Genomic DNA, 15,871 nt, shown 5'->3' with positions numbered 1-15,871 from the left:
GCTAAACTTTTGCCATTTTGGTTGTTATTTATTAATTTACCTTATTTATTGCTATTTTTTTACTCCAATGATCTAACAAATCTGCAATGAGGTCAATGTTCTGCTCTTTAACCCATGTGTTATAAATTCGTTTATTTGGGCTGCAGACAACAGTATCCAGGGGGGCAGCAACCAAAACCATTCACTGCGACCAAAAGTTGCTGTGTTGGCTGCCCTAGTTTCAGAAGTGCTCAATTATGGGGGACAGTTGGGATAGGAACAGGTGTATATTCACAGCCTGGTTTTACAGTAGACAGGTTAGCTCCCATAGGACATCCACTCTCACCTACTTCCCTCCTACCCTCTGTAGTGAGACGCTCTCCCTTTGTGCACTTTCATTCAAAAAAGCTTGCCTTGTAAGATCTTACACTGGTGGGGCAAAAATCAGTTTTGATTGGCTTACACAGTTGATTCTGCCAAGCACAATAATAATACTAATAAATCAGTGACAGAGGGAAAGCAGCCTCCATAACCAGATACTTATCCAATGAGTACTGCACTGAGTTTAATGAAAGAGTTTCATATCAGATGGCCTTTTGTGTCCTAACTTTAAAAAAAAATTGGGGAGAAAGTGAAGGTCTTGGTTTCCTATTGGCAGCGGTACCTCTTTGGTGTCACGCCAATGGGTCTTGCTAACGTCCACATCAGCCAAATCAGCTTAAACAGAATTTAAAGTGAGGGAAAATGGATCAAAACTATTTTTAACCAATGCGAGAAGAATGAAATACTGGTGGAGAATGTGGGTCGTGGACCTCTCCATCTCTGTCTCTATTTCTGTGCAACAAGCTAATGATACTATGACTATGATTTAATGAGACATTCTTTGCTTAGATGGCAATTTTAGCCCATTCCAATTCCATCTATGAATACATCTCAGAACAACGGACAGATTATTGGGTAAAGCAATTGAAGGTTTTGGGCTGAATGATACCACATTTGAATATAGCCACAAAACACGTTAACTGCAATAACTCAATGCAATACCCATCACCCCCGAAAAGAAGGGTACAGTACGACAACAAATCTCTTGGGCTGTTCATCCCACTTAGACTTCATGCCGGTCTCGATGCTTTAGACTTGATTCTGGCTTTGCCGCAGCTCACGTGCTCTTGGGTGAAAAAAACTCTTAAGAGAGACTTTAAAATTAGGAACTCTGGACCCCATCAAATTATTTAAATGGATTTTTGAATTTTTAATTCTTTAAATGCACACACATATATATATTATTCATCTTTTTTTTTTTTTTTTTTTTTTTATGAAACCCCTTTTATCGTTGAATGAATATCTAACCCATCTACTAGGAGGTCCAAAGTCCTTTTGGGAAACATTTTAACAATGCATAATATAGAAGAGAAAAGATGTGGAAGGTGTCAATCCATGAAATTAATCATAACAGCTAGCACCTCATAAGCTAAGTCAGTTGGGAAATACAGACAAACTCTGATCCATGATCAACATAACTTGTACTACAAACACCATGAAATATTGCAAAATGGTTCATCATTTAGAGGGCCTGAAGGTGGACATCACTGATGTTCTGAAGGTTGACCTACAGTAGCCTTATAAAGCGATACTTACAACTAGAGCGCTGAGCAATGTGTTTGGGAAAGATCAGTCCATTATGCAGACTTGATGAGTCATGTGGGGTTAAAGTCGTGAGCACTGGGGAATTGTGGGAAGTGGGGGGACTAGACTGTTATTTAAAGGAAGAGCCAGAGAAAAATTCTAAAGCCTGCATGGCAAAATGTCAGACAAAAATAGAAAGGGGAAAAAGCAGAGATGATAAAAACAGCCATCTGAAAGGGAAGGCAGCAAATTGCAGCTTCATTTGTTTTACGGTGAATGGTTTTTAATTGAGGCTGATTTTATCCTCCTGAAGTGCATGGTCAATGAGTTGCTCCTAAAGTAATGAGTCGATGTCTGCTGGACATACTGCTGATGCACCCCAATGCAACAATTAACTTGGCAGAGACCATGCACTTGTTCACTTTTTATTTAGCTCAATATGCCAGCATACACCGAATCAAAAATATCAGGAAATGACAGACTAAATGCCTGCAAAATGCAAAAGAGTGAACAATAACAAGGAAGAATAGAAATTGGAGGCAAACATCAATTATTATAAGAAAAATAAATCTTCAATAATGGGAGGCAATGGTAAAGAAAACGCACACACATACACTAACGCTGACATACACTCTAGGATAGATTAGGGTGAGAAAACACACAGGCACACACATAATATATCATGCTGGCAGACGTGGCACACAAACCACACTTTCTTTCTGAGTCTGACTTGAGCAAGATGGGCCGTTTGAGATGGAGGCTGAATGGCAGAGGCTGGTGGATGGGCGACGGTGATGATGTGCAGAGAGCCGCGAGAGAGATGTCAATTACATTACCCAACATGAGAGGTTAGTTAGAGTGCCTGACAAATCTGAAAATCAAAACCTGGTCATATCCGAGGTCATATGTTTGGTACATGACAGTCAACCCCCGTTAATAAGAGCAAAGGGAAAATTATCCAATCCTTTTTCATTGTAAAACCTCCAAATCTAAAGAGAATAGAGATAATATCTACATAAAAAAGAATAAAGGTATAATTTTTATCACTTTCTGCTCATGCTTTTCAGAGCAACCCTGGAACTCGTTTTGTAACACTTCGGGCCCTATCATACTCCCAGCGCAATGCGACGCAAGGCGCAGCGCAAGTGTGTTTGCTAGTTTCAGTCCGGCGCCATTCGCATTTTCCCGTCCAGCGCCAAGTCGTTTAATTAGCAAATGCATTTGCATCCATTTGTGCGCCCATGGGCGTGCTGGTCTAAAAAAGAGGTGTGTTCAGGCGCATTGCTGGCGCATTGCTATTTTTATATGTGCCTACCGCCTACACACATATATATTAACTGACTCATTGTGCTGAGCTTTGGTGGATTCCTGCTTGTCCTGTAGATGATCTGCTCGCATGCTTTAACTTCGCGCAGACACACACGAGCAGATCGATTTGTACGCCTGAGAAGCGTTCAGCTTTTCCGCCAACAAATTCCGCCATATAAATAGCAATCTGCCATGGCGCGAACGCATCTCGCTCTTAAAGGGAATGGGAGATGACACTCTGGTTGGTTTATTGGACATTACACCTATTACACATTAAGAGAATAGAGACAACCCATTCCAAAAATGTGCCCCGGCGCCATACCATTTTCCGTCGTTAAAATAGCAAAAGTGGATTTGGACACACCCTGAGTGCACCTGCGCTGTGCGCATTACACTTTGCATTTAGATTGTTAAAATAGGGCCCTTCATGTTCTGTCTACTTAGAATGAATGTTTGTTTATGATGTTGTCAGTGCTGAGGAGAAACTAACTAAAAGTGTGGTGTAGTAAAAAACAGTGTAGCTTCCACTAACTAAACATTTTGTGACAAACACCAGAACCGCAAAGTCTGATTCAAGTGTAAGAGTTTGTACTGTAAAAGAAACAAAGCTATTTATAGCTATTTATAATGGAATTATATTCATTATAAAAACTGTTCGACAGACAATTCGACTGACATGTTTTTGTTTTTTTTGTTCACAATATATTTAAAGGGTCATAAAGGTCTTTTTATGTGATATAAATGTAGAGCAACAACTAGTGTTCGGGGAAGCTACTTTAAAACTGTAGCTTGCCAAAATATTTTTAAGTTGTTTTCGATAAAATTCTCTGCTAAATGTATTAATCTGGCAATTAATTCAGATTTGTTCATATGAGCAAATTCTGCCAAATATCGGGCACAAAAGTCAATAGCATACTAAAGTATAAGGCACAGCTCATGCAGAAGTCACTTTCAAACCATTCAGATTTCTGTTGGTCAAAGCAGTCAATTGGTGTGACCAACATTAACCCGTTACAAAATCTGTGTGGGGACATACTTTGTTTGATCGAATAGATTACAATTAAAAAATGACTGGGTTTCACCCACGAAAACTGGCAGGAAATGGTAAATGTGTCTGAACCTTTACTGTTTCTGCTAAAACTAACAAAATCTACTAGACCAATCACAAACACCCAATAATCACAAACACCAATCACTTGTACTGCTCAAGTGCTGCTACTTCAGCAGAATCTCTTTACTTCTTCCCCTGTTATTTTCTTTCTATAAAGTAGCTCACATGGCTTGTTTAACAGCGCTACATCCCTCTCTCGGCTGGTATTTGTCAAGCCTCCCCTCCCACAACATGACAAACAAGCCAGCTGTATCAGTACACAACTCTGAGAGGTTACAAAAAAAAAAAAATCATGTTGTACCAAAAGGTTACAACATTTCTCTCGCAGAAGAGACTTTTACCTCCGTATTCTATCTATTCGGTTAATAAACCTACTCCCTACTGAATGAACCTTGAAGACCCATTAAGAGATTAGGTGCACTTCCTGCCAAACGGCATGAGTCTCCTGAAATGTAGGACACTGTGTGCATTTTAAATAAGAATCAAACTCTTAAGTTGGATGTCTCTTGTACCCTTACATGAGGTAGCAGAATATTTCAGCTGATGAGTTTTATTTATATACGTTACATTTTAAGATGGTAAAATGGGCTTTATAAAACCCAGCCATGCATACCCTAATCACAGAGTGCATAAACATGTGTTATATCCAACTGTGACTGTTTCTATCTGTATCTAGACATATATCGGAGCAAAAGGAAGTGTTTTCAGCTGAAAACTTTATGCCATCTGTTCAATTTGGGAAGCTGTTGCTTGCCCAAGTTACATAAAGAAGAGTTTGAGTCATTTTCACTTGCAGTAGGAAGAAAGGAAATGGTGTTTGGAGCTGCTAGGTTACATAAGTGACCGTGCTGCCTTCTGCTGCCAAGAGTGGAGGTTACACGATGCTTAGTAATTTCATTTTCTCCCTCTGTCACTTGCCATTTCATCGCTCCCACAGTAACAGTCGAGAGACTACTATAAATTTAAAGAAAGAATGGTTGGTCGTCTCCAGTTCTATGTGGGAGCGTAAAAACAAATTAAATAAATGCTGACATCATGTTCTTCATATATATATATATATATATATGTATATATATATATACATATATATATATACATATATATATATATATATATATATATATATATATATATATATATATTTTTTTTTTTTTTTTTTTTTTATGGCAATGCAATGTAATCAATACCTGATCAATGTTGTGTGTTTTGATATTAAACGTGCCGATATACACTTATGCAATATATCACGATAATAAACATGCATGATATTGTTATCATGGGCACTTCAAAATGCAGTGAATAATTATTTAATATTCTGATTTTTAGAATGCATCTAAGGAATACTTTTCCCATCATCCGGTTAAACGCACAACACCACTGTATGCTGCGTCAAAGACAAACACACTCATGTAAACAAGCACATTCCCACTCTGACAGCAGATGGCGCTGAAGAGAAAGCAGACATGCAGCCGTTACCCAGGTAACCATTATTAGGCCTATTGTTTTATACAGGCCTATTCTCCTGCACTTAAATCTGTATAAAACAATTGTTTATTTTGAATATTTAAATACAATAAAGCATTACATAGAAATGTATAGAGTTCTGAAACGGCTCTTAAATCCGTGTTATAGCATAACACTTTTTGCAACTTATTTCAATATCTTGATAATATACCATAATGAAAGCTTCAGCAATTGTTGCAACATGAATATTGTCACTGATTTTTCATCCTTAAATATCAAAAGTTAAGTATTTCTTTATGATTAATAATAATGTCAAGATGTTAACAAATACCATCAGCTTTTTTATGAGAGAAAAATGAACAGAATTCAAAGCTCCAATGTTTTGGAATTCAGAAAGGAACCATCTGTAGATTCCGTCTGCGCTTATCAGTGAGGCAATGTCCTGATTTTGAACGAATGATTAAAAATGCAAACCTGCATCGATAGTAGCAGGATAAAAACTACTACTATGCTGCAGCCTAAAAGAACTTATCGTAAATCAGATATGTTACCTAATCAAGGACACCTCCAAACGACATGCCTTGTTAATACAGTGTGTCCGGGCGAACTGCTGGCAGGACACATTTCTGATGAGGCACCTCAGAGAACGGCTAATAAATGTTGACTGGGGAGGACACAGGTAGAGGAGAGGCAGATGGTTTCAGCCCTACTGCAGAGTGATATGATTAACCAGCCCTTTGATCCCATATGCGAGCATACAGCAGCGATGGCAGTCCAACAGGAGGGGAACAGAAGCTAATCAAGAGAGACAGACTGGCAGGGGGCAACACCCCCACCTCTCCTAAACAGAAATCCAAAACAGAATGCTAAAATATGCTGAGGAACACAGTAACTGGATGGTCGACTAATTAACACATTGTCTTCTAATTGGAAGGAAAATGGAGCCTGTCATTTTTTCAATCCAAAGTGCGATGACGGAACTCAATCATAGTGTGAACAATGTCGACGCATACAAATGGAACAGTGTGATCAATCAACGTTTATACCAGGCTAATCTGTAGAACTCTCATGCAAGAACATATTAGCATATACAGCTTCATAAACAATATGCATTCAGCATGTTTTTGTTTATTGTTTTGCTTATTTGTCTCAGTGGTCTTGGACGTTATACTGACACCTTATGGTGTTGATGCATTACTTAGTTTATTAGCGTAGCTGTGTATGCAGATTGTAATCACAAACGGGATGTTAATGTCTAACACTAAACACTGGTGATAAAACAAAATTGAAAGGGTTTTTAAATGCTTAACTGAGAAAGAGGAAAGAGAGATGCTATGCAAAACACTAGAGGAATGGGGGCAAAGAGAGACAAAAGAAAGTTGGAGACAGAAAGAGAAAAAGAGTAGGAAAGGAAGAGAGGCAGGGAGGAGAAAAGAAAAGGAGCTCTTGTTCACAGAGGCAGAACACAGACAGAAGAGGAAAGATAACAGACTCTCAGCTACACTGAGAACAACACGGGTAAACATGTTCCAAGCACAAAAATATTCCGCTTTTTAAGTTATATAACTGCCTTTTCTTTTTTCTTTTGTTCTTTTTTCACAGGTGCATGTTAATGTACAAGCAGATAACATTTTGGGAAGGGACCCAAAAATATGTATCATAATAACAATAAAATGTGTCATACAGCTATTGCTAAGGCTGCAATAATTAACTGACAGTAACTAAACAGCATTTATTTGAAATAGAAATCATTTGCGTCATTATAAACTTTACTGTTGCTTTTGATAAATCATAATCAACGTTTTGAATGCTCTTGTACATTTTACTCATATACTGTTATTATGAGAGTACAAAGTCCTTACAGTGAGCGTTCATACAGTATTAGTTCATATGCCACTAATACAGTTACAATTTCATGACGGACATCAAATTTAGGTTTAAAATTGGCTGTAATTGAAACATGAAATGCTACACCAGTGAAAATTGGGGGAAAACAGGCTTTATGAACTAAAACGATATATATATTTTTTAAATAATTATATTATAAAGTTACAAACATACAAACATTGCAGTCACGCATGTCACAAATGAGTATCAACATGCAGTTTCTGAACAACAGCAAGGTGTGGAGTGGTGTCGTATTTAGCATGTCAGTGACTCTGAAAACAGTGCTATGGTGTAACATCACAAAACGAAGTGAATCACTATGCCACAACACCAAACCGATGAGAAAACTCTGAAGCAGACAGATCAATAAAAGCTAAGACACTAAAAGTGATACTGTTCCATTCAAACAGTCAGCCACAGTGCGTCATGCTGGGGGCAACATCGAGAGATCGGACCTGTAATACCACCACAGCACTTACTGCAAGCTGAGATGAGTTTATCAGGAGCTAGATCCATATTGAAAAATAAGAGATTTTCTCTCTCTATCCATCCCCTGTGTGAGCTTGAGGCTAGGCTGGCTAGAGCTGGTGATGAGGTGTGGAAACCAGACATACTGTACACACTTCCACAGACAATTCTTGTGTTGTCAGATCAGATCTGATGAGGTGAGAACATGGGGGCTTATGGTGCCTTCCCACCCAGTGTCCCTCTCCCACCCTCATCCCAAAACCACCACCATTACCACGGTGAACACATAGACATGCCATAAGCAATCTGTACCTTGTGTGTGATCGGGACTGGACCAACTGACACCGGTCAGCATTACATCTAGAAGAACGAGACCATGTTAATCAGGTAGGGTAAGAAAAGAAACCGTCAAAGGAGCTGAAATAGGATGGATTTTCTTAGAGAATATGCTGGTGGGCGTTCCCATTATTCTGAGTCCAAAATAACTATTGTTATGTGTGAAACACTAATACTAAATCTATTTATTCCGGATATTCCACCCCTAGATTATTAGTAAGAGCTTATTGTTCTTGAAATACTTTGTGGATGGTGACGACTGGCAAACATGTTTTTAGTTGATGATTTTTTTTTTTAACAAGTTCACCCGAAAGGAACCTCAACTTTTCTGCTCAACTTCTAAGAGCAAACGTCCACAAAAAGTTACCTCAGGACATTTCGATATTACGTTCAAAAAGAAGTTTCAAAATATGAATCAGGCCAGGCAAAGCTGACACATGGTTTAATCCCATTTCCACCCCAGAAACCTGACACATCCCGTCAGACATTCACACCTACGGAAAATTAGATTCGTAGCAAAAAGAAAAGATGAAGCAAGGTGAAATAAAGCACCTTTCCCTCTCCAGCTAGAGCTGATGGCATGAAAGTGCTATAAAACAAAAGGAAGCACTAATCAGCTAATGTGCAAATCAAATTGAGAAAATACATTTAGAGAGGGCTAGATTTGACCTTTGAACTGAGATTAGATGATAAAAGTACCAATGAGACTAGCTATGTTTGCCTTGGATGAGATTAAGTCTTTGATCTTGTGGTCTGACACAAGATGTTATAGTATATAGATCACCTATTTACATCTGTATTTCTCAAGGGCTTAAAAAAAAAAGAAAAGAAAATAAAAATCCTATTTTTTACTGTAAATATCAAACATGCTGGACCAATGCCCAAGCCAATGTCCCTAGCATCCACACGGAGATACTCAGTGATGCTGTTTGAATGCTAACGCCTTGTACTGAAAATGGCAGGCAGTGGAACCAAAAGAGAAGGTCATCATTACCACGCCGTGCATCCTGAGAAGCATTGGAGCAGGCAGCTGATGGATGGAACCAATTTGAGTGTGATAACAACGGGATTTTTATTTACCTCTCAGACTGCACTGTCCTACATGCATGAGACGAGTAGGGTGGGCAGAGCCCTGGGACAGGGGTCTGCCACACACCCTGCTCTCTCAGTAAGCAAATCACCATGCAAGCCATGGATCATGCTCTAGAGACATTCCCAGGTTAAAAGGGGGGCAAGCCGGGGAGGGGCGGATTCCTAGCTTATCACGGGCCCGAGCATTTCATTCCTAATGAAAACTAATTTAGCACGCGGTCAAATCAAAATGATCAAGCAGGACTCAGAAAGGTGTGGAAAGGCTACCGACCAGCTAGCTCCTTCTCCTTACTCCTTCTTTTTTTCTCCATGCGTTTAAGGCGCTTCTCTTCCCGCCGTTTGGCTTCTTCGGCCTCCTGGTGCCGCCGGCACTTGTGGAAGTTCTCAACCACCACGCCAACGAACATGTTGAGCACAAAGAAAGCCACGATCAGCAAGAAGGAGATGAAATAGAGCAGCATCCATGGGTTGTAATTCATGACGGGCTACAAAACAGAAAAACACAACATGGGTTAAATGTACAGAATGCACACACATTGGTGCTTAAGCTAGTTAGGACGTTTATTCAAGTTTATTCAACTTTTTAAGAGGAAAAAGAAAAAGGCCATAAATATTTATCTAATAAATTAATAATATAATTTAATTTATTATATTTATTATATATATATATATTTTTTTTTTTTAAATAAAAATACATCAGTTGCTGAGTCAGGTCCCAAGGAGTAGCACACAGCCATTTTCAAGATGGTGATGATGGAGAATTGTGATATCAATAAAATTTCAGTTCTAAGGTCTGTCCTGCTGGGGGCCTGAAATATGCTTGCCTCTAGGCTAGATTAAGTGCTCTGTGTGCAGTGGTGAGGCACAGGTCACACGGCATGAATTTGAAGAAGATATATCTGTGCCAATTCAAACAAATGAATGCCTTGGCTAGGACAAGCGCTGGGCTCTTTTCAAATAGAGCAGAACAATTTCAGGAGCCTGCAGCCAGGCATGAGGCATGGAGACTTCCTTTTTAGGCAAAAGAATCCTACATTTTATTACTCAAAAATGTATTCAAAATTATTCAAAACTTCAAAATGTATTTAAAAATTGACATTTTGGGGGAAGAGTGTAAAATAAGCCACTTCAAAGAGATCTGTTGAATGGACAATAAGGAGCTTTACAGAAGAACTGATGAATGGAAAACCAGTTCTTTGAAGCAGGATTCTTTACAGGATTGCTGACCAATGACTTTTCAGCTCCGATTCAGTTCATTGGAGTTTATCCAATCAGAGTTTCAGTTATCAGAGAATGCGAATGACTGGGATGTTTTCTGGTCCAAAGTTTGTTTGCATTCTACACAAAAGTGACCCACTTAAATTAGGTTGCCACATTGAGCACAGTTTCAGATCTGAAATATCAAAAGGAGGACCCCATAAGCATATAAATATTATTACAATTAAATGTTATGAAGGGAACAGGAGCTTCTGATATAGTCAATACCTGCTGATCGACACCGACAGCATCCAGTCCGTCGTACATTATGTCCACCCAACCGTCTTTAGAAGCCAGAACAAAAAGGGACATGAGGGCCTGAGGGATGTGAGAGATGATAAAATAGGTTAAAAGAAACATTTGACTTCAGTGGCTCAATTTGACTTTGCTGAAAATGGGATGAGACCATAACGGATTATTTTCAAATTGGAAGTGGCATTACCAGTCGCTTGTAGGTACATCTAAAAGAGCATCTTGAGAAAGAGAGAAAGTTTGTGTAACCATTGCCAGGTTAAACGCTCACCTGCCCCAGGTTATCAAAGTTGTACTTGTGCCTGACCCATTTGTAGCTAGCCTGGAGGCAATCAGACTTGTTGGTGATGTTCCTCGTATCCTCCCCCTGACACACAAAGAACTTTCCTTTGAAAAGCTGTGAGAAAAAAAAAAATATTATCAGCTCACAACCTAGCTTCTTTTTCTCTGTGTGTGTGTTTTTTTTTTTAGAATAACACACATAAAAATGTCTCAACTAGAATGACAGATATCAAGTGTCTTGAGATAATAAATAACAATATATTCCAATATACTGTGAGAAAAAGAGGTTGTTGAATGTAATGACAATAGCTGACAATTACTGGTCATTATTTTAATGAAGAGTTCAAATTTCAATTACATAAATGATGTACATATAAGATTGCATGAATTGATCATTAATCATAATGCATTAAATTAAGTGAAAAGTGAAAGTTGTGACATTTGACTTGCATGCTGTGTACATATAAGTGCATTATATGAATTAATTATTATTATAATTATTATATTATTGAAAGTCCAGTATGACTGGCTTTGTCCTTGTATGGTTTTTGCTTAACAATGTTACTCAAAGATCACTGGCATCTTTTCCTGGAAGAATGAAAGATAAATTACATCCGCATTCCCCTATCGACTTAAATTGTGTTTGTAGGATGAAAAACAGAACATTTTAATCAGTCATATTCAGCTGTGGGCAGGAAGAGTATGTTTCAAATGTACATATCATGTGAAAAAAAATGTGAAAATCAAGACACTAAAAGTCTTAAAGGCAATCTTGTGGATTAAACACACAGAGCTGTCTAATGTTCTGTTACTTTATATATGACGTTTCTAAGAAGGAATTACTACAATTAATCCCTTAAATTAAGACTGGTTTTTACTTTAATAGTCTGATCCAAGCAAGAAATTTTCTATCTGCTGTAACTGTAAGGTAGCATTTCTAAATTTGCCTACTGAAACTGGCCTAAACTGGTTTAAGATGGCCTGCCATGCTGACCAAGCTGAAAAGTGCTCAAAGTCTTATTGAAACTCACTCTAAAAAATGCTGGGTTGTTTCAAGCTTTCCAGCTTTGGGTCAAAAATGGACTAACTGATCTGATATTTTAAAAATTTTACATTATATTTTTAAACCAATGTTGGGTTAGTCCATATTTGGGTTGAAACAACACAACTTTATTTATAGTATACAACCCCCCCCCCCCCCCTGAAAAAAAACTGTTAACGTTTGTGATTTCTGCAAGGCTATGCTGTTTTGTACTTACCTGAACTCCCAAGATGCCAAAAATAATGAAAAAGGCACAACAGATAACTACAATGTTCCCGATAGGCTTGAGTGATGACATCAGTGTCTCAACAACCAGCTTCAGTCCTGGAGCTCTGCTGATCACTCTGAAAGCCAAACAAGAGAACAGATTTTTAAGCAACAGATCTAGCCTGGAGGTTCACAACTGGTTTTTGCTTCAGGACTTCCATGATCCATTTGGAAATCATCAACACACAAACCATTTTCTCAGGAAAAACAAACAAACAAACAAGCAAATATTATTCAAAATAACATAATCTGTATAGTATTAACATGCAATATAACTACATACGTTACATATATAAATATATAATAATTAATTTGATTTATTAGTATATTTAGGGCTCTCTAAAAACATTTAGACAGTGCTAATATCAAGGCATAGAGTTAAATGTCTTTTTAATTTCAAAAGGCTTTATCATGCAGCCCATAATTCACTTCACAAAATACATACTGTAGTAATCACCACAAACCATACTCATTCTCATTCAACCCCTATTTAATGTAGTGGGACATTTTTTAACCACACTTTAACAGCTTTAGAGATTCAGACACACTGTCTTTAACTAATAACAAAAGACATGGGAAAAGCTTTTTCCTTTCTTTTAAAACCTGATAAACCAAATTTATTTTGCCATCCTAACAATGCACAATTATATGGTGAGCTGCATAGTTGTAAACTCAGAAAGGCTTCATAAACTGCTTAGTCCTTGCCTGGCCGGTGCCTGCGAGTGGATAAATGTTTCTCATGCTTTCATCAACCTGACATTAGTCAGCTTTCTCTACTTCTGGCATTCCGTCATTGCTGCAATCATCCTCCTCTACGAGTGAGCATGGCAATTACCAGCAAACATTTTCATGCCCTAGCCATTATGCTAAGCAACTGCAATGCTGTGGGGAAACTTTCTGTGCTGCATAGAAAGGAGACGGTTTTAATTAAACCGCCGGAATAAAGATGAAGCCTAATTATTAACGGCACAACATCCGGCACAAAACCGCACCTGTCAACCTCAGCGGAGGACGGCATCAACAGTGACGCAAAGACACCTGCTCACAAAGGCACAGACTAAACATATGTAATACAAATACACAGCTGTAACATGTATTCAGCTGCTTTAGAGGCCAGGGTGTGTTGTTTTATTTGGTAAAAAACAACTAAAAGGGAAAAGAAAGCATGTGTTAAAAAGCAAGTGTTTAAAAGTCTGGCCTCTTTAAAGTTAACATGCTGTCTTAAAATATTTTGCACTCATGACACGAGACCAATGAAATGCGCTTAAATGGTCAAAGATGTCCATCTAATCCATGTTTACAAAGACCAACAATGGAAATGTAGTGCAGACAGATTCAAGATCAACTGTTTGTCTGTAAGATCAGCGATTTATATGTAAAATTATACTCTAAGGGAGCTGTAAAAGGCAACTGACTTTAATCTACGGCATTGTCTGTGATGGGACACAATGAGGACTTAAAGCAGTAGCAGGGGATCCAGATGCATTGCAGAAACATTGCATATTGCAAGATGTTTATATCATCACACACACACACACACTGAGCTAAAGCAGCAAAAACATGATTTGATCCTAAACTTTGATCTTCTTAAGAAGTGTTCTGTGATTGTATCAGTGTTTGCCGATGAAGAAAAGGCCATGTTTAAAGAGACCAATCAGGTTTAGTCAAAGTGACTGTTTGAGAAAGGAGTCTGGCAAAAGGGAGTGCAGATAACAGGCTGCTCTGTCTTTTGTTTGTCTGAATATCTGTGTGCATCTCTCACAAGATCAAGCATATTTATCAAAGCTCACTTTGGGGATTTTCAGGCAATACCTTAAAATCAATTATGGAAACGACGAGAAGGATCAATATGTCTAGACCCACACTCATCTCTGACTGAATTTAAGAGGGACGGTCTAGTGAAATGATACAACTTGTTTAAAAAAAAAAAAAAAAAAAAAAAAAAAGGAATTCTGATTTGAAATAATAGCTGAAATATCAAATCAAATAAATTATGTATATTAGATGGAAAAACTTGGCAACTAAAAATAAGCTGAAGTTTTAAGTTATAAAATTACCGAAATGAAACTGAAAAAAAGTATAAATATAAAAAAAGAAAAAAAAATCACATAAAACAAATCACAAGAAAAATCAAGTGAAATCTAAATATTGATAGTGTACTAGTACATAAATAGCATGCTCACACCTTGAGATTTCAACCCCTGACCAATAGAGGGCGCTAGTGCTTGAGGTGTTGTACTAGTAATGTTTTTCATTTCAGTAGACATTCCAGATAACAGTGAAGTTATGTGTTAAATAATTTTGATGAAAAAAGGGGTCCAAATATGGGATTTTTTTGCAGTTTAATATATGTGTTTCTATATAGTATTTAAAAAACAGTGAGAGCAAAAGAAAAGCATGTTTTTATAGAGGACATATTGAAAATATCAGATGGTTACACCATAGTACTGTCATAAATATGTCAGGGTACTGAATGATTACCAAAGTATGATAAAATGCAATGACTGTAAACAACATGATAGTTTTGTTGGTGAGAGACCAGGGTGGTGGTCCTAGATTTATAATGTGATACCAAGTTGACTCTTCTGGTTTCTGAGCACATGTTATGGTTACAGTGTTCTGCAAGCCTTCAAAAAAGCTGAATTTCCCATATTTATTGCTCCATTCCGGTCTTTGTGTTCTGAAAGGTTTAAATAAATAAATAAATTAAGAAGGAAACAATAAGTAGAGCACTGAAGGAGCCTCTTATTCCCAGAACACAGAGACACATTTTCATCCTGGCTGTAATTAAAGGATGCTGTAGTTGGGCTGGGAACCGTCAGTTTGGGGGGATTCAAGCTGTGTCCCTGACACACACACAGCAAGCACACAATCTGAGGACATCTGTCAAATGACAAAAAAAATAATAAATAAATACAAAACTCAACTACAAAAAAGACGGTAGTAAAAAACAGCAGCATAAAAGCAGATGTAATGCAAATTTTCTCCTTATTTACTCACTCTCATGTCGTTCCAAACCTGCATGACTTTCTTTCTTCTGCGGTCCAAAAAAGAAGATATTAAAGGGATTGTTCACCCAAAAATTCAGTCATTACTTATTCACCCTGGTGCTGTTTTAATGCACCAGTGAGAAAATAATGACTACATTTTTGCTCTCTCTCTCTCTCTCCATCCTAGCACCCTCACATAATCCATTAAAATTATGACTTCACAATTACACAAGCAATTATCTAAAAACAATAAGACACAAGGGACATCTGCGGAGATGCTATGTAAATGAAATGAAACCGTTCCAGATGAAATCCGAAAAAGCCAATCTGTCCTTATTGTCTTTTGCTGCAATTCTTCGTCCCTATAATTACAGCAAATACACAATGTAGAAAAACTAACTTGCTTCAAGTCAAGCATAGTTAGATTAGCTCAACAAATGCCTCGGAGTGGACAGACACTGTGAAAGAAGCGGAACTTTAATTAGCATGAGAATTAATGAGCACAAACAA

At 37.8% G+C, this 15,871-nt stretch overlaps 1 protein-coding gene across 6 annotated transcripts in view; it reads right to left on the bottom strand.

Moving 5' to 3' along the window:
* Positions 1-15,871, bottom strand: part of LOC113070166 (voltage-dependent T-type calcium channel subunit alpha-1G) — a 175,081-nt gene that overhangs the window by 23,794 nt on the left and 135,416 nt on the right. For 2 of the 6 annotated variants that reach the window (XM_026243381.1, XM_026243378.1), the window contains exons 22-26: positions 12,322-12,448; positions 11,052-11,177; positions 10,757-10,846; positions 9,564-9,756; positions 8,156-8,203 (exon numbers count right to left, since the gene is read on the bottom strand). In XM_026243381.1, the coding sequence (XP_026099166.1) occupies positions 8,156-8,203; positions 9,564-9,756; positions 10,757-10,846; positions 11,052-11,177; positions 12,322-12,448 (584 nt within the window). Of the gene's footprint in view, positions 1-8,155; positions 8,204-9,542; positions 9,757-10,756; positions 10,847-11,051; positions 11,178-12,321; positions 12,449-15,871 lie in introns of all 6 variants that reach the window. The other 4 variants (XM_026243382.1, XM_026243379.1, XM_026243383.1 and 1 more) reach the window with 2 other exon arrangements.

Source organism: Carassius auratus, unplaced genomic scaffold (assembly GCF_003368295.1).
Source record: "Carassius auratus strain Wakin unplaced genomic scaffold, ASM336829v1 scaf_tig00003219, whole genome shotgun sequence".
NCBI classification, from domain to species: Eukaryota; Metazoa; Chordata; class Actinopteri; order Cypriniformes; family Cyprinidae; genus Carassius; species Carassius auratus.
This window is presented reverse-complemented; position numbering and strand designations above follow the sequence as displayed.